This window comes from Xenopus tropicalis, chromosome 9 (assembly GCF_000004195.4).
Source record: "Xenopus tropicalis strain Nigerian chromosome 9, UCB_Xtro_10.0, whole genome shotgun sequence".
In the NCBI taxonomy this organism is placed as follows: Eukaryota; Metazoa; Chordata; class Amphibia; order Anura; family Pipidae; genus Xenopus; species Xenopus tropicalis.
The window spans coordinates 46310682-46331068 of NC_030685.2; the positions used below are offsets into that span (position 1 = coordinate 46310682).

Consider the following 20387-nt stretch of genomic DNA (forward strand, 5'->3'; position numbering starts at 1 on the left):
AGTCAGTTTTATTTGCCATGTATATACTTTAGTATACTAACAAAAGTGCACCAAATGATAGTGATGTCCAAAGGATCAAGCAGTACAATAAAATGTGCCTCCCGGAGATACTCTTCAAGCACACTTATAGGATTTGTAAATGTTGAAAACTAGAAGGAGCAGATAAAACCTTACAAAGAAACTGCAGTTACACATTGCTTTATTTCATTTAAAATGAGTAACTGAAGGGCTAGTTAGCCTTTTATTTACATTTAGTTGTGCAGACACTGATATTTTGTCAATTTGCATTTTTTTTTTTGTGTTTATATTTAACTTTTTGTTTAGTTGCTCTTCATGTCATTTCTGCCCTATACCGGGCTGGATTAAGCCTAAATGGGGCCTTTGGTAGGGAGGTGCTTTTGGGGCCCCCTCCTTCAGCCTATAATCTGCTGTATGATGATTAATCATTTGACTGATGGTAGGAAATGTGTGTTTCAATTACATTAACTAACTAACTAATTAATTACATTAATTTTTTTGCTAAAGTGCTTGGCATCTTATTATATTACTTATTGAGGTAATTTTTATTCTGTTCTATAACTGTAACAGAATACTTACCTCACTTCAAAAAAGTTTTTGGATGTACCGGAATGCTTTTTTTATATTGGATATTTGGCCCTGTTTTCTCTAGAAACAGGATAATGTCTTACCTATTCTACTGAAAAATGTTTGTTTCAGATAATATTACAACACAAAAAAGTCTTTTGAATAACTTTGCCAAAAAAATAGATTTAATTAGTTAGTACAAATAGAGAATTGAAAGGCTTACTTAAAGTAGAAGAAGATTCCCAAGGAAATCAAAAGTGATGCAATTGATAGTCCATGTCCAATAATAGTCAAATAGTAAAGATTTAAGGCTGTCTGTTAAAAGAAAACAAAATAATGTTCAGTTTTACATATACAGTATAGTAAGACACATACCTAATTGTTAGTTATTATTTTCAATAACTGTAAAATCACTCAAAAAGTCAGTAAATATGACAGTAAAAGTGCAGCACTACTGGTAATTTTTGACCAAAGGTTATGCCTTATCAAAATTTTTACTGAACAGCTGATATACATTGTAGGGAAATGTTTGCTTTAAATGTCTTTTAAGACCTATACTTGTGGCTTATATATCCGCCAGATTAATAACTTTAACAAAGCCAACCAAACAGAAACAGTTAACCTGTAACAGTTAATTCTGAGACCACCCTTCCCCTCAAACACGCCACAATTGGCTCTCAACACAGGCCTCATTGCAGGCGGTCCAAGTAAAGCAGGTCAGGAAATCTTTATTATGCTAAAAGACAAATATATTTGACAAGGGTGATAAAAATGGGTTTTTACTTTCCAAAAACATATCACCCCTAACCAACATCCCCGCAATTAGAGATAACAATCGCACTGTTGTTACTAACCCCTCTGAAATCAACCTAACTTTCCAAAAATATTACTCATAGCTATATACCTCCCGAACGAAAATATCCAAAGAACAGATACTAGAGTATCTTGAACAGATTTCCTTTGCCTTCTTTAGAACCACCTGAAAGACTATTGCTAGACAACCCTATTACAAAAACAGAAATACAGGAAGCAATCTCCTCCTTAGCAACAGGGAAGACTCCTGGACTAGACGGACATCCCATGGAAGTATACCTTAAGCATGAGAAACCATTGGTACCTTTGTTACATTCTTTATTTAATGATATCATAGAGGGGTGGACCTGCTGAAATCCATGAGTGACACAGTAATTACGTTAATACTTAAACCAGCGAAAGACCTACTAAACTGTGCCTCCTATAGGCCCATTTCATTTATAAACATTTATAGACGCTAAAATACTAGCTAAGGCTGTGGCCTGGAGACTCAATGTGGTTGTCACTAAACTAATCCCGCCTGATCAAACTGGATTAATACCTGGTCGGTCAACTGATATAAACATACAAAGGCTTTATACTAACTTAACAGCAAAACATGATAACTCTGGCCATAGGGTCGAAGTCGTCCCTCGACAACGAGAAAGCCTTTGACTCCGAAGAATGGGACTTCCTTTGGGCCACTCTAGAGACCATGGGTATAGGAACTAATTTTAAAAAATGGGTCTCTGCCCTATACAGAGAACCTATAGCTAAAATAAAAACGAACCAAAATATCTCTATATCATTCTCACTCACCAGAGGTACTAGGCAGGGATGCCCTCTCTCGCCGCTATTATTTGCAATTGCTATGAAGCCTCTAGCTTCACTTCTGAAAAACAAAGATAGTCAAGGGGCTCAAACTAGGACCACTATTGCAAATATACTTCAAGCTGGCCAACTACGTCAAAGTTATCCCTTTTGGATGAACTGCGGTGTAGGACTGGCCAGAAAGGATGACACTGACGTAGTTGGCCAGCTTGAAGTATATTGCAATATATGGACAAACAATCCCTGTTTTGCTTAAAGGGGAGGGCATTTCTTGGTAGCTTAACGCACAGCAAGTCTTAGGGGCTGATTTACTAAGACACAATTTCGAATCCGAATTGGAAAAATTCCGATTGGAAACGAACATTTTGCGGCTTTTTCGTAGTTTTTGCGATTTTTTCGGTGTCTTTACGATTTTTGCGTAAAAACGCGATTTTTTCGGCGTCTTTACGATTTTTGCGTAAAAACGCAAGTTTTTCGGCGTCTTTACAATTTTTGCGTAAAAACGCGAGTCTTTCGTAGCCATTACGAAAGTTGCGCAAAGTCGCGCCTTTTTCGTAGCGTTAAAACTTAGAAGGCGCGACGTTTCACGCAAGTTTTAACGCTACTAAAAAAAATCGCGACTTTGCGCAACTTTCGTAATGGCTACGAAAAACTCGCGTTTTTACGCAAAAATCGTAAAGACGCCGAAAAACTCGCGTTTTTACGCAAAAATCGTAAAGACGCCGAAAAACTCGCGTTTTTACGCAAAAATCGTAAAGACGCCGAAGAAAAACGCAAAATTACCGATCGTTACGAAAAAAACGCAATCGGACGCATTCGGCCCGTTCGTGGGTTAGTAAATGTGCCCCTTAATGTCCTATATATATTGATAATGGGTGAGTGCAGAGGATCTCTTGTTATTGTCTATATGTATTTTCTGGTCGCAACCTCATTGCACCCCCTCTTAATGGTCTAAAACGTAGTGGTTGAGCACAACTTTCCCTTTTTTGCTATAGTTTATACAGGAGCAGTGGCCAGCTCCATGTTGTAGCCCCCACCCTTCCCAGCTACAGTCAGGTGATCCCAGTGGAGCCAATAAAAGGGCAACCATTTGGGGGTTTTAACCTTTAAAGCAAGTAAGTTGCAGGTAAAACTTAGTCCCTTTGGTAAATACATATTGAAGCAGAATAATTCTTAATCACATTAATCATTATACAGCAGGGGGCTCAAACTCAATTTACCTGGGGGCCGCAGGAGGCAAAGTCAGGATGAGGCTGGGCCGCATAAGGGATTTCACAAAAAATTGGCTTTCAAGGGATAATGCAAGGCACGGCGGGCGGGAGCTGCTGATTGCGGAAATGACGTTATGCCATCATAACAGTTATTATGGGAAGACGTTCTGTGTGCACAATTAGCTCCTTAGCAGCTAATTGTGCACACAGAACGTCTTCCCATAATAACTGTTATGATGGCATAACGTCATTTCCGCAATCAGCAGCTCCCGCCCGCCGTGCCTTGCATTATCCCTTGAATCGCAATACAAATCGCGATCCATTCATTGCTTTTGAGAAGGCGTTGGTGCGGGCCACAAAATATTGTACCGAGGGCCGCAAATGGCCCGCGGGCCGCGAGTTTGAGACCCCTGTTATACAGCTTTATATAGCTTTAAAAAGGAGCTGGATGGCTTTTTAGCAAGTGAGGGAATACAGGGTTATGGGAGATAGCTCATAGTACAAGTTGATCCAGGGACTGGTCTGATTGCCATCTTGGAGTCAGGAAGGAATTTTTTCCCCTCTGTGGCAAATTAGAAAGGCTTCAGATAGGGTTTTTTGCCTTCCTCTGGATCAACTAGCAGTTAGGCAGGCTATATATAGGCATTATGGTTGAACATGATGAACGTACGTCTTTTTTCAACCTAACTTACTATGTTACTATGTAAGTCAGTGTAGGACTGACCAGAAGGGATGACTTTGACGTAGTTGGCCAGCATGAAGCAGTATATTGACAAACAATCCCTGTTTTGCTTTAAGGGAAGGGCATTTCTTGGTAGCTTAATGCACAGAATGTCTTAATGTCCTATATATAATGATAATGGGTGAGTGCAGAGCATCTCTTGTTGTTGTCAGCAATGTATGCTGATGATACTATACTGTTTTTTGAAAACCCTTACTCTGCATTAGACTCTGCCCTCGCAGTAATAAGCCGACATACTAAATACTCGGGTCTACAAATAAACTGGGACAAATCTCTAGTCTTTCCCATCGATCCCTTTCCACTGATAGACCAAAGATACAACGCCAGCCTTCAGTAGTCTGACACATTTAAGTATCTGGGGATCCACATTCATAAAGACCTAGGAAAGTACATAGAACTTAACCTCAACCGCCTAATAGCAATGGTGTAAGATTAAATCAAAGGATGGAACAACCTCCCCTTAACACTATTAGGCAGAATAAACCTATTCAAAATTATTTTCCTCCCCAAATTCACCTATTTTTTTAGACAAGCTCCTATAGTAATTCCCAAAAGATTCTTTCATAAACTTGAGTCACTGGTAACCACACTTTATTGGGCTGCCTCATCACCGAGAACAGCAATGACCACACTACAACATCTCATAGATATGGGTGGCCTTGCAGCCCCAAATTTATTCCTATATTATCTGGCCACTAAACTGTTACATGTGTGGTGGTGGGCAACCCCATCTACAAAGAATGCAGCTACCAACCCCGAAAATGCTATATTGTGTTATATGCTATATTGTGGAACCAGATATCATAAAAATTGTACCCCCATAATGAAAGCAACAATGCAAACCTGGAAGGCTGCCTTACAATATTTCCCCAGGGAGGGAAATCACTGCTCCAGACTTACACCCTTATGGTATAACCCACAACTCCCTGACCTGTGTTTCCATCCCTGATCCCCAAATATGGGCTAGACATAATATAAAATATATTGGTCAAATCACAGATCAAGGAGAAATTATCCCTTTTAATAAGCTAAAAGACATATTGTTTTTTCAAAATTATATTTTAGAACCAATAATACAACATTAATTAGCTCTAAAGACAAAATGATTCAATTCTGATATTTGCACAGAACTTACTTAACCCCTCATAGGCTACATTTGATAAACCCTGCCATCCCAAACATATGCCCCAAGTGTAATCACTCACTCGCAGACTACATACATCTAGTCTGGCACTGCCCCACCATAAAAAAAATTCTGGACACGGGTAACAGAAGAAATTAGTCATCTATTGCCGCTTATCGTCCCCCTTGACCCTGCCTTAGTACTTTTAAACCAAAAAGAGGATACCACTCATACCAATGCAGAATGCACCTTACTACATTTCTTATTCATACAAGTAAAATGATTAATAGCCCTCAACTGGAAATTAAATCACCCTCCAACAAAAACAATGAATTGAGCTAGTCAACAGCTCAGTACCACTATATCAACCAACATATTTAAGTAGAGGATGCCCCAAAAATATGGTCTCCTTTGGATATCAGAACATTTGCCCTCTATGACACAGCAAGACACGCTGAATATACAAAATAGCCCCCCCTCGCCTCCTAAACCCCCCTTTTTCCTTCCCCCAAATAGTGCATATGAATTTTCACATCTGACATAGGACAAGACTCAGCAGTCTATCTACATTTCAAGAAAAAGGGACACTCCTTTAAGTACAGAAATGTACTTATTTTGGACCAAGAAGACAAATGGTTTGAAAGAAGTGTGTAAAAAAGGCCATTCCTGAACAGAGGAGAGGGACTGTGTCTGCAACTTACAATGCTGCTTTGACATCCTTACCCCAGTGGTTTCACAACAATCCACTCTTCGAGTCATGTACTCTGAAAGATTAACACCTGCCTCAATAAGAATCAAGGTACAGGTATGAGACCTGTTATCCAGAATGCTCGGGACCTGGGGTTTTCCGGATAAGGGATCATTCTGTAATTTGGATCTCCATAGCTTAAGTCTGCTAAAAATCATTTAAATATTGAATAAACCCCATAGGATTGTTTTGCCTCCTATAAGGATTAATTATATCTAAATTGGGATCCAGTACAAGGTACTGTTTTATTATTACAGAGAAAAAGAAAATACATTTTAAAAATTAGAGTTATATGCTTATAATGGAGTCTATGGGAGATGGCCTTCCCATAATTCGGAAACTTTCTGGAAAACGGGTTTCCGGATAAGGGATCCCATACCTGTACCACTGTGACTGGATCATACTTTCTCACACCTGTGATTTTCAGCCAACACCTAGCTAAATAAGTTCAATGGAACCATTGTAATTGGATGTTTGTGACTGTACTACCTTCAAGGGTTTAAATTCCAGGGAATTCCCTACCACCCATTTGAACTGAAGAAGTGACTCTGAATGCACACCACCTTGACAAAAGTCACCAAGCATGACCGAACTGCTGGGCATTTGATAAATTGCTGTTTGATTTTTAAGTCCTGGGTGTGCTTTATTTTATAACTACATTTTCAGTAGAATTTACCCAATATAAAATGTGCTCATTGTGTATATATACATATAGATAGAGAGATAGATAGACAGAAAGACAAAAACAGATTGGTTGCTGTATTTAACCAGTCCAAAGTATATCAAATGTATATTATCCAATTCATTAAACTCATAGTTGAAATGGAACAATCTTCAATAGGGTAGTGGGAATTCCAACCTGTTTGAGGTAAAGCCCTTAAAAATGTAAATTATGAAACACATATACAGTATACAGCAAGCTATTGCTTTTAAGCAACTGTATAACTCACTTGTTACAGCTGTCAGTGTGCAAGTTATACTGATGCTCAGCTGTTGCATTTAAGCACATGTATAACTCATATACTCGCTTAAATATAACAGCCAAGCTGGGTATGCAAGAAAAAGTATGTGACCCCTTTGGAATTATATGGATTCTGCACAAATTGGTCATAAAATCTGATCTTCATGTAAGTCACAACAATAGACAATCACAGTCTGCTTAAACTAATAACACACAAATAATTAAATGTTTCCATGTTTTCTACATGTATGATGTTTTTATTATTATGAACTGAATATACCTTTTTGCACTTTTCTTGTTGTTTTATATATATATATATATATATATAATATATATAATAAGACATACACTTTCTGTATTATGTTAATGAGTATTTAACGCGCGATGTGTATTGGGTTACACGAAACCGTGACGTCACACCCCCAGTTTCTGTTTGTATTTTCCCGCCAGTCATTGTATTTAATGTCAGCTTTTACACTGTGACTTTAACTTTGAGAAAGTTCGTCTACTCAATAAATACTTTTTATTTTTTGCACCTAAGTCCTGAGAGAGCGGCTTCTTTTTCTCCTTTTCTTGTTTACACTTTGAAGACTGCACCCAGGCGGATTTGCGAGTCATACGTGAGTGCCAGTATTGTATTTTGAGTTGCTATATATATATATATATATATATATATATTTATTTATATATATAAAATATCAAGCAGGTCGGCACTCACAACAAATCAGTAGTGGAAGCTTGAATGCAGTCCTCAAAGTTGTAGACAATCAATCAAAAAAAGGGGGCCGCTTCACACAGGTCTTATTACAAAGTTAAGTAGTTTATTTAAGAAAAAAGCAAGAACTGACGTTTCGGCTACTCCTGCAGCCTTTATCAATGTTAACAAACAAACAAAGAACCAGACTTAAATACTCAGTGTGGTGGGAAACCCAGACTGTGACGTGAGTATGACGTACAATTCAATAGTATACACAATTAATACGTGTAACAAAGTGAGTGACAAACAAAAACCAATAAAGTGTCAAATCAAGTAGTAAAATCCCCAAACGAATAAACCAATAAAATAATATACAGGTATCGGACCCCTTATCCGGAAACCCGTTATCCAGAAAGCTCCGAATTACGGAAAGCCTGTCTCCCATAGACTCCATTTTAATCAAATAATTCAGAATTTTAAAACTGATTTCCTTTTTCTATGTAGAAATAAAACAGTACCTTGTAATTGATTCCAACTAAGATATAATTAATCCTTATTGGATGCAAAACAATCCTATTGGGTTTAATTAATGTTTTATTGATTTTCTGGTAGACTAAAGGTAGTGAGATCCAAATTACGGAAAGACCCCTTATCCGGAATACCCTTGGTCCCGAGCATTCTGGATAATGGGTCCTATACCTGTACTAAGTATCAATGCTTGTCGCTTCTTTGGAAACGTAATGTACCGTACATAAAAATAAACAAATACATCATGGTTGTATTCAGTGTCAATTAACCATGTGCAGGCCAACAACATCAATGTGTTTTATTGGAATCATATTTAATTGTATACAATTCTAAATATATTCTTATTCTTTATATATATATATATATATATATATATATATATATATATATATATATATATATATATATATATATATATATATATATATATATATATAAATATACACAAAATATATATATTTTGTGGCACAGTGTCTGGGAAAATACTAAGGGAAAGGTACATTTCTCCAAGAATGCTCTATGAGACCCAACATTTGTGTGTAATCAGCATGAAATAACTAGTAAAGGTGCTGTGAGTGAGGAGTCACCATCTGGGGGAGGGGTCTCTATGCCAAGGAAACAGGAAGAATAAAAAGTTGCTGGGGAAGAAAGACTTTGTAAAAGAGAGCCAAGGCTATTAAAACAGATATACAGGTATATGGATTTAACTGCCTTAAGTGGGGCTAGGACTTTGCTGAAGAGAGCAATCCCTGCATAGCCAGTCTGACAAAGTGCCAGGCGTTCTAAACAAAAACTGTGCTGTTACTTTTGTTATACACTGTTGCAATATATTTGTTTTGTCTTGAAACCCTCTATTGTGAATAAATCACATGGATTTCTGTTTAAGTTACCCTGTTTTACTTTGATAAATTATTGCCAAGGATACCATTTGAGTGGGCACATTCTTAAAAGGATACTGTCATGATTTTTATGGTGTTCTTTTTATCTCTAAATTACACTGTTTACATAGTAACATAGTAAATTAGGTTGAAAAAAGACATGTCCATCAAGTTCAACCTTAATGACTATATATAACCTGCCTAACTGCTAACAGGGGAAAAAAAATCCTTCCTGACTCCAAGACCAGTTCCTGGATCAACTTGCACTAAGAGCTATCTTCCATAACCCTGTTATTCCTCACTTGATGAAACGCCATCCAACCCCTTCTTCTAATGTATCAGCCAGTATGACTGGTTCAGGGAGGGAATTAAACAACTTCACAGCTCTCACAGTAAAGAGCTGTCACTTGGAAGGACCTGCTGGTAAATAAAGCATTAGAGAGATTATTATATGTTCCCCTTATATATTTATACATAGTTATCATATCACCCTGTAAGAGCCTCTTCTCCAGCGTAAACAAACCTAACTTGGCCAGTCTTTATTCATAACTGAGACTTTCTATACCCTTTACCAGCTTAGTTGCCCTTCTCTGGGCCCTTTCTATTTCAATAATTCAATAATGTCTTGTTTGAGCCCTGGAGACCAAAACTGAAGGGAATATGCTAGATGGGGCCTTACCAGCGCTCTGTAAAGGGGAAGAATAACCCCCTCCTCCCTCCCTCCTCAAGGCCCTGGTGCCTTGTTCACATAAATGTTGTGTAAACCTTTAAGCACCGTATCCTCAGTCAACCACTGACTAGTTTGAGCTGAGCCAACAGTGCAGCTATTGGGTGGATCTTGGCACTCTCTCTCCTCTACTGTATACACTGAAGAAAAGAACTGGTTTAGCACATTCGCCTTTTCTGCATCTGTTGTAACCATATTGTTACTGTAAATCATAGCAAATAAATTATCCTACCATTTAACATTTATTGGTCTCATATAGGAAAGGTAAAACTACAGGCTCTAAATTGGTTACTTCATTCGTCCCAAAGGCAAAACATGGGGGTCCAAAGACTTTATTTGGTTATTCACAAAATGGTATGTACCCCTGTTTGGACTGTTAACAATGAAAATGTGTGTTGCGGGGGAAAACATTTCAACATCCGACTACGGGTAAAGTGTTTGAATTAAGGGGACACTTTACGTGCCTGTCCCAGTATGTGGTGTACGCTATAGTTTGTCCCTGCAAAAAGATATATGTGGGGGAGACTATACAGAGAGTTAAATCTCGGATTTCACAGCATACAGTGGAGGAAATAATTATTTGACCCCTCACTGATTTTGTAAGTTTGTCCAATGACAAAGAAATGAAAAGTCTCAGAACAGTATCATTTTAATGGTAGGTTTATTTTAACAGTGGCAGATAGCACATCAAAAGGAAAATCGAAAAAATAACTTTAAATAAAAGATAGCAACTGATTTGCATTTCATTGAGTGAAATAAGTTTTTGAACCCCTACCAACCATTAAGAGTTCTGGCTCCCACAGAGTGGTTAGACACTTCTACTCAATTAGTCAACCTCATTAAGGACACCTGTCTTAACTAGTCACCTGTATAAAAGACACCTGTCCACAGAATCAATCAATCAAGCAGACTCCAAACTCTCCAACATGGGAAAGACCAAAGAGCTGTCCAAGGATGTCAGAGACAAAATTGTAGACCTGCACAAGGCTGGAATGGGCTACAAAACCATTAGCAAGAAGCTGGGAGAGAAGGTGACAACTGTTGGTGCGATTGTTAGAAAATGGAAGGAGCACAAAATGACCATCAATCGACCTCGCTCTGGGGCTCCACGCAAGATCTCGCCTCGTGGGGTGTCAATGATTCTGAGAAAGGTGAAAAAGCATCCTAGAACTACACGGGAGGAGTTAGTTAATGACCTCAAATTAGCAGGTACCACAGTCACCAAGAAAACCATTGGAAACACATTACACCGCAATGGATTAAAATCCTGCAGGGCTCGCAAGGTCCCCCTGCTCAAGAAGGCACATGTGCAGGCCCGTCTGAAGTTTGCCAATGAACACCTGAATGATTCTGTGAGTGACTGGGAGAAGGTGCTGTGGTCTGATGAGACCAAAATAGAGCTCTTTGGCATTAACTCAACTTGCTGTGTTTGGAGGAAGAAAAATGCTGCCTATGACCCCCAAAACACCGTCCCCACCGTCAAGCATGGGGGTGGAAACATTTTGCTTTGGGGGTGTTTTTCTGCTAAGGGCACAGGACAACTTATTCGCATTAACGGGAAAATGGACGGAGCCATGTATCGTGAAATCCTGAACGACAACCTCCTTCCCTCTGCCAGGAAACTGAAAATGGGTCGTGGATGGGTGTTCCAGCACGACAATGACCCAAAACATACAGCAAAGGCAACAAAGGAGTGGCTCAAGAAGAAGCACATTAAGGTCATGGAGTGGCCTAGTCAGTCTCCGGACCTTAATCCAATAGAAAACCTATGGAGGGAGCTCAAGCTCAGAGTTGCACAGAGACAGCCTCGAAACCTTAGGGATTTAGAGATGATCTGCAAAGAGGAGTGGGACCAACATTCCTCCTAAAATGTGCGCAAACTTGGTCATCAATTACAAGAAACGTTTGACCTCTGTGCTTGCAAACAAGGGTTTTTCCACTAAGTATTAAGTCTTTTTTTGTTAGAGGGTTCAAAAACTTATTTCACTCAATGAAATGCAAATCAGTTGCTATCTTTTATTTAAAGTTATTTTTTCGATTTTCCTTTTGATGTGCTATCTGCCACTGTTAAAATAAACCTACCATTAAAATGATACTGTTCTGAGACTTTTCATTTCTTTGTCATTGGACAAACTTACAAAATCAGTGAGGGGTCAAATAATTATTTCCTCCACTGTAGGTCTACAATCTATAACTTAGGAAATATCACTTTACCATTATCCAAACACTTTAAAGAACAAGGACATAACCCGGAACAGCTGAGATATACTGTATTAGAAGTAGTGCAGAGGGAGGTATGGTGGATTAAGAGGTTAAATTCTTTATATCCTAAAGGATTGAATAAGGACTATAATCTGTATTTATTTTTATGAATATTTCTATGTAAGTAATGATGTTAATGAAATTCTGAAAGATGAGATATATTCTTCTATATATGTTTGTATTGCTAACAGGGTTTAACCCTGTATTGAGCCTATGTGATAGAACAATGATGTCATCTCCCTCTGGTAGATTACTGATAATTTGTACTTGTGGCTGCTGTCGCAGAAATGTTTTTTGTGTACAGTAAGATCATGATGTGATTTTTTTATACCTTTTGCACTTTCATTGTGTGCGCTGTCCATTTTTAAAATATATATATATAGATTAACTCTTGCTAGGAAACCTATATTCAAAGAATTGTAAACATATTCACAAAACAAAACAAAAAATGATTGATTGATGATTGATGATGATGATTGATGATGATGATTGATGATGATGATGATGATGATGATGATTATTGATGATGATGATGATGATGATGATGATGATGATGATGATAAATGCATATATCAGCAAAATTTAAATTACACAGAGATACCACTGTTGATAGAAATGATCATATATAGTAACACTTTCACAGTGGAGGAAACTGAATCAGAATAGAGACTAGTTAAAGCAAGTCAATTCCCATTCTCTGTTAATACTACCCAAGGACTCTTTAGTATGTGAACATATGACCAGGAAGGGTCTGAAATATGTCAGGCTTTAATATTTTGTCATGATTATATCTTGATGTTTTTATACTAAACAATAAAAGTGAATTTTTACTTTATTGATGGAGGTGTGGCCTGTTGTTTCCTGTTATATATGAAACCCTTAGGCATGTATTTAGCTGCCACCTCCTTCTGAGTTCCTCAAGGCACAAGTAACATCTCAGAAACAATTCCATTGGAAGACCTTCCTTTAGCTTTATTGCTAGATCCCTGAACTCTTGCTTAAAGAACCACCATCTACCGTTAATTGCATCATTAGTAACAATGTTTACCATGATAGCCGGGGGCAATGATGAGCCACACTCTATAATTTGCCCACCCAATGAACCATATGCCAAACGCTAGCACCAGGGAGACTGCAAACTGTTCATTTGTAGTAAACTGCACAATTACCATGTCTATTATTTTCTCAATGATTGAGTCTCCCATAACCACAATCTACCATGGTCTAGTCCTGGTCTCATCCCCATCATTATTATATGCACTGGTCTGTTAGGGATAAGTCCTATCTAGAACTGCCACTCCTGAGTTTACACTGCATAGAGAGAACCATTAGTACAGGCACATTAGCACATCTAATACTTGTAGATAGATTGCAATTTAAAATCTCAGGTCCAGGTCCATCGACCCCAAACCTTCACCTAAAAGGAAAATCTAAATTTCAAAGAGTAGTCACTAATGGATGCCACACTTAAAGGGGTGGTTCACCTTTAAATTAACTTTTAGTATGTTATAGAATGGCCTATTTTAGCAACTTTTCAATTGGTCTTCATTATTTATTTGTTATAGTTTTTTCATTATTTGCCTCCTTTTTGCAGTTTTCAAATGGGGATGACTGACCCCAGCAGCCAAAAATTATTGCTCTGCAAGGCTACAGTTTTAATGTTACTGTTACTTTTTTTTAACTTTCTTTTCTATTCAGCCCCTCTCCTATTTATATACCAGTCTCTCATCCAAACCACTCCCTGGTTGCTAAGGTAACTTGTACACTAGCAACCAAATAGCTGCTGAAATTCCCAACTGGAGAGCTGCTGAACTGAAAATGAAATAATGTTTACGATCGATCGGATACAAAAATTTAGTGACTTTCGGATTGCCAATACGATATTATTGTGACTATTCTGTTTTTTACATAAGCATTTTGGGGACATTTGCGATCATCAGAAATTATCGTATCTAATCCGAATTTTACCCAGTTCTGGATTCGAACTCGTACTTTGATGAATCAGCCCCTAAATGTGTAAGGCCGTATGAGGGATGTTTTCCAAACAGTATATTTGTAAGCCAAAAAACACAAGCTACCCTTTAGTGAGAATGTAGTGTTTTGTATGCTGGTGATAATTATCAATCATTTTAATATTGCATTTGTTTGTCTTTACAATTTTTCTGTTTACCAGTCACACCTTAAATTGCATATTTCTGAATATTTTTTCTTGACAAATTACAGTTCATTGTTATATAAATCAATATTTTGTAAAAACCAGTATATAATGTCAGTGCTATTAAAATAAGGAACAATATTATTGTATCTTATACCTACTTTTACTTTTTCGTGTGTGAAGGTATTACACCTTGTATAATTTGTCCACGTTCTGTTGCTGTCAGGATGTCTGAACCAGTGTCCATTTTTTCCACATTCTTTTGTAACTTTTTCTTTCAAAATAAAATAAAAATGATAATTTACAAACATAAATATAAAAGAAAGAAATGGTTCAATGGACCAAATAAGTTGCATTATACACTTCATAAAAATTACAGGTAGACATTGCTGCAGGCAACCAAAGTAAATAAAAGGCAGCCAGTCGTTAGATTTTACTTATACTAAACAGCAATCAATCAATCAATAAAGGACACGTAATAATACAGTCAAGCCTTAATTTCACAATTTTAAGGGGACCAGAAAAAACAACAAAAATCTGTAAAAGTAGGGGGTTTTCTGTAAAAACAGTGTAAACTACAAAAAACTTAAATGGGAAAACAGGGCTTTTTAAGGAAAATAGGGCAAAATTATGACATAAAATGCAGGGAAATGTACTGGGAAATGTTCACATTAAAAATGCATTCGAACATAAAGGGGACTGTATAAGAAAAAAATTTAAAATCTGGGAAAATGTTATAACAGATGCATACACATTCATCAGAAAATGAATCAAATCTAATTTGTTCAACTAAAATGACTACTTTGTTTTAGAGTTCTTTTCTACTTCGAATAAACTCACAACACTTGAGTGTTTGCTTATTTATTAAATCTGAATATGAAAAACTTGATTGAATAAAATCGCTGAAAATTTTTTTAAGTTTACAAACTCCCATTGACTTCTACATAAACTTGTTAGCTCTTAGATACCGATGTTTTACATTTGAGTTTGAGCCAAACATTCCAGTTTTTCAAAATAGCATTCAAATTTGTGCATTTTTGTTCAAAAACTTTGAGCTGAGGAAAAAACTTGATTGTTGATAAACTACCCACTTAATGGTGAGATCTTTCAATTTCATCTCTGTTCAAGGTGATTTTTAGTATGTGTATGCTTACTGGACAATCTATGTATCAAGAATGTCTGTCTGTTTGTCACACAAAAACATCAAACCCTTTGAAATAGAATTACAGTTATTTCTATCTTCTGCTGTAAAATGTAGTAGTGAGTTCTCAATGAACTCTATTCTGTTCAGCCATCTTTTATCTATTGTTTTAACCTTTTTACTGCCAACGATGCATGGGATACGTCATGGCAGTAAAAGGGCTTAACTGCCAACGACGTGTCCCATACGTTGTCGGCAGATTGAAGCATTCTCTCTGCAGCGGCATGTGATGACAGCCTCCTGGGCAACAAGCCAGGGGGACTGTCATGTCAGTCCTGCGACGCGATCGTCGCAGGACTGGCTTACAAGCAGCAGACGCAATTGCATCGCTTCTGCTGCTTGTTCCTGTTTCCTCCTTCCCCCAGCGCCGGCCCACTGACTTCCTGCTCCCAGGACTGCACTTACACACACACTTACATACATTTATACACACTTACAGCACACAATTTAGCAGTTTTTTTTTTGTTTGTGTTTTTTTTTCATTTTTCACACTTATATACACTCATATACACAGTTAAACACTGTCACACAACTTTTACACATGTACACACAAACACTGTTGTTTTTTTTGTTTGTTTTTCACTTTACCACTTTGTTTTTAGTTTCTTTTCCATAAAAACTGTTTATTTTGACAGTGTGACTATTGGATCAGATATTCTGATCACTAATTACACTGTCATGTGACTTATTTTGTTGCGCTATTTTCATTTTGGGTTCAGTACATACCACAGACTTTAGTATTTCTATGCATATTGGGCATCAAACTGTTCAGAAGACCTTAGGTGTTCCTATTTGGGGTGATTCGCCTTTATCTGATCTTTATCAAGAAATTGTGAGAGATAAATGCAGCAAATTGCAACATTTTTATGCGATTTTCTGAAATATCATAAAAATCTGCAAACTTAAGAAAGCTTTATGGCTTGGTACTTTGGAGCAAAAAGAAATGTTTACCCATTATAGATTCGGGGGAATGTGTACTTTAAAAATAAAAACAAAAAAGGCACTTGGGGTTTACTGTGCATGCTGGGAGTGCTGGCTGAAAGAAGGAAGTAAGTGCAATTAACTAACTGCTGTGTGACTTGTAAGGGCTACCTGGCTGATTGAGCATACTAATTAAGGGGGTGGAGTAAATCTGGTAAATTCTCAGCAGACTTTTGGCTGTTTGGTTTGAACCTCAATAAGTTTCTGACTGCACAGCGAGTTTGGGAGCTGCTAGCGAGTTTTGCATGTAATTTAAAGTGTTGCATGTAGATTAAGTGTATAGTAGGCGTTAAAAACAAAAAAGGCGTTTGAAACTTAAAAGGCACTATACAAGGGATTGCACTCGGGAGACTGTAAGTACCCAGTGGCAATATGAGTTGCAGTATGATTGCTGGTGTTACTCAGTGTGCATCTTGCCGCATGTATGTGGTCCTGGAGCAGCAGTTCCATGCAGCATTTACTTGTGAGAGATGCAGGTGGGTTTTCCTCTTGGAATCTGAGGTGCAGAATCTAAGAGGGGAACTGGCAGCACTGAGGGCAGCTGCAAACATGGGGGAGAACAGGAGGCTCACTGAGCAACCACTGGCAGGGGCCGGTGTAGTGGGGGGTGGAGAAGGGACAGTGGAGGTTAATGAGGGAGACAAATTTGTAACAGTTAAGAGGGGCAGTAGGGGACACAAGGGTAGGGGGGCTGGTTCACAGCTTGTACAGTCCAACAGATTTGCCACTTTAGGTGAAGATGCTGGGGAAGACAGCTCTGAGCTAGCATGTATGGAGCGGGCTGACTCTCAGAGCACCCTGGGAGCCGGCACCTCTAATACAGGTGGGGGGAATAGTGCTAGGAAGGGAAGGCAGGCTATAGTTGTAGGGGATTCAATTATTAGAAAGGTGGATAGGGTAATTTGTCGCAAAGACCCTACATGCCGAACTGTGTGTTGCTTGCCTGGTGCTAGGGTTCGGCATGTGGTGGAACGAGTGGACAGATTGTTGGGAGGGGCTGGGGAAGACCCGGCGGTCTTGGTACACATAGGTACCAATGACAAAGTTAGAGGAGGGGGGGAAGTCCTCAAGAACGATTTTAAAAAGCTAGGTGCGAAGTTGAGGGCGAGGACTTCCAAGGTAATTTTCTCAGAGATATTACCTGTGCCACGAGCAACATTAAGAAGGCAGCGGGAGCTTAGGGAGATTAATGCGTGGCTGAGAGATTGGTGTAGGGAGGAGGGTTTTGGGTTTCTCCAGAACTGGGCTGATTTCTCAGTCGGCTACAGGCTCTTTGCCAGGGATGGGCTGCACCTCAATGATGATGGGGCAGCTGCTTTGGGGGAAAAGATGGCTAGAGGGTTGGAGGAGATTTTAAACTAGGAGTGGGGGGGAGGGTGCAGAGGGAAATTCTGTGGTAGACAGGATAGATGAGGTAGTGGGCATAGTAAGGGAAAATGGGGGAGGAGACTTGCTTCGGGATACTGATAATGGCAGGGAGGCCCATAAGTTGTTTACACGTCATTCTCACGCCGGAACCAGTATTAAATGTATGTTTACCAATGCAAGGAGTCTGACTGGTAAAATGGGAGAGCTGGAGGTACTGGCGTTGGAGCGGAAATATGATGTGATTGGAGTTGCTGAAACTTGGTTGAATGAGTCTCATGACTGGGCAGTTAATATTGGGGGGTATACATTGTTTCGGAGGGACAGGGGCAATAGAAAAGGAGGAGGAGTGTGTCTGTTCATTAAGCAGGAATTAAAAGCAAATATTAGGGAGGAAGTGATGGGGTTAACAGAGGGAGCTGAATCCTTATGGGTTGAGCTTCTCACAGATAGTAAGGAATCTACCAAACTAATTGTAGGGGTATGCTATAGACCCCCTAATGTAAGCGAAGAGGAGGAGGCCCAGCTCCTGTTGCAAATAGAAAAGGCTGCTAGTTTGGGGCAAGTGATAATAATGGGGGATTTTAATTACCCTGATATTGACTGGGGCAATAGTACTGCCAGGACAGTAAATGGGAACAAGTTTATAAACTTGCTGCATGACAACTTTATGTCACAAGTTGTTGAGGAGCCAACCAGGAACCATGCTATACTAGATCTAGTGATCTCTAATGGGCCAGAACGTATAGCAAATGTGCAAGTGGTTGAACCCCTGGGTAATAGTGACCATAATGTTATTTCATTTAATGTTTGGTGCAGGAAACAAATTTACACGGGGGCAACAAAGACAATGAATTTTAGGAAGGCAAATTTTAGCTCCTTAAGGGCAGCGCTTCAGGGCATAGATTGGGGCATTATGTTTTCTGATAAAAATACAGAGCAGAAATGGTTGTCATTTAAAATGATATTAAATCATTACTGTTCTCAATTCATTCCATTAATAAGAAAAAGTAGAAGTGTTAAGAATCACCCTATGTGGCTTAACTCTGAGGTAAAGAAGTTAATAGGGAGAAAAAGGAAAGCTTTTAAGAAATATAAGTCAGAGGGGACAGTAGCTGCGTTTAATGATTATAAACACTATAACAAGTGTTGTAAAACAGCAATCCGGAAGGCAAAGATAGAAAATGAGGAGCGCATCGCGGCCGAGGCCAAGACTAACCCCAAAAAGTTTTTTAAGTATATTAATAGTAAAAAGATGCAGGTTGAGGGTGTGGCCCCATTGAGTTATAATAACAATATGGTTACAGCGGATACAGAAAAGGCAGATGTGCTTAACCAGTTCTTTTCTTCTGTGTATACAGTAGAGGAGCCAGTGGGACAAGTCCCACCCAATAGCTGCACTGTTGCCTCAGCTCCAACTACACAGTGGTTGGCACAGGATATGGTGCTTAAAGGGTTACACACGATAAATGTAAACAAGGCACCTGGGCCAGATGGAATACACCCTCGGGTACTGAGAGAGCTAGGGGCAGAATTGCAGTGGCCCTTGTTTCTGATATTCTCAGACTCTCTTTCATCAGGTATGGTACCTAGGGATTGGAAGAAGGCGAATGTCATTCCCATATTTAAAAAGGGAGTAAGATCTCAGCCTGGCAATTATAGGCCTGTAAGTTTGACATCCGTGGTGGGCAAGTTATTTGAAGGCTTGTTAAGGGATCACATTCAAAATTATGTAGTGGAGAATGGCATTATGAGCAGTAATCAGCATGGCTTTATGAAGGACAGGTCATGTCAGACCAATTTAATTGCTTTTTATGATGAGGTAAGTAAGAAGCTGGACAGTGGGGATGCAGTAGATATCATCTATTTGGATTTTGCGAAAGCATTTGATACCGTTCCCCACAAACGACTGCTTTCTAAGCTAAGGTCTATTGGTCTTAGTGAAGCCGTTTGCACATGGATAGAAAACTGGCTACAGGATCGGGTACAGAGGGTGGTTGTTAATGGTACATTCTCTACTTGGAATAAGGTTCTCAGTGGGGTCCCTCAGGGTTCTGTACTGGGTCCACTTTTGTTTAATTTGTTCATAAATGACTTAGGGGAGGGTATTATGAGTAATGTATCAGTGTTTGCAGATGACACAAAACTCTGCAGACCAGTCAATTCTATCCAGGATGTGACATCCCTGCAGCAGGATCTTGACCAACTGGCAATCTGGGCAGCTAAGTGGCAGATGAGATTTAATGTGGATAAATGTAAGGTCATGCACCTGGGATGTAAAAACATGCAAGCCCCGTATACCCTTAATGGGACTGCACTAGGCAAATCCATAATGGAGAAGGACCTTGGAGTCCTTGTAGATAATAAACTTGGCTGTAGCAAGCAATGCCAGGCAGCAGCTGCAAGGGCAAACAAGGTTTTGAGCTGTATTAAAAGGGGTATAGATTCACGGGAGGAGGGGGTTATTCTTCCCCTTTACAGAGCGCTGGTAAGGCCCCATCTAGAATATGCTGTTCAGTTTTGGTCTCCAGTGCTCAAACGGGACATTACTGAGTTAGAGAGGGTCCAGAGAAGGGCAACTAAGCTGGTAAAGGGTATGG

General features: G+C 38.9%; 1 protein-coding gene across 3 annotated transcripts in view; it reads right to left on the reverse strand.

Annotated features, from left to right (window-relative positions):
- Positions 1-20387, reverse strand: part of calcrl (calcitonin receptor like receptor) — a 122593-nt gene that overhangs the window by 40442 nt on the left and 61764 nt on the right. For all 3 annotated transcript variants that reach the window (NM_001016893.3, XM_012970441.3, XM_031892672.1), the window contains 2 exon segments: positions 809-900; positions 14402-14514. In NM_001016893.3, the coding sequence (NP_001016893.1) occupies positions 809-900; positions 14402-14514 (205 nt within the window).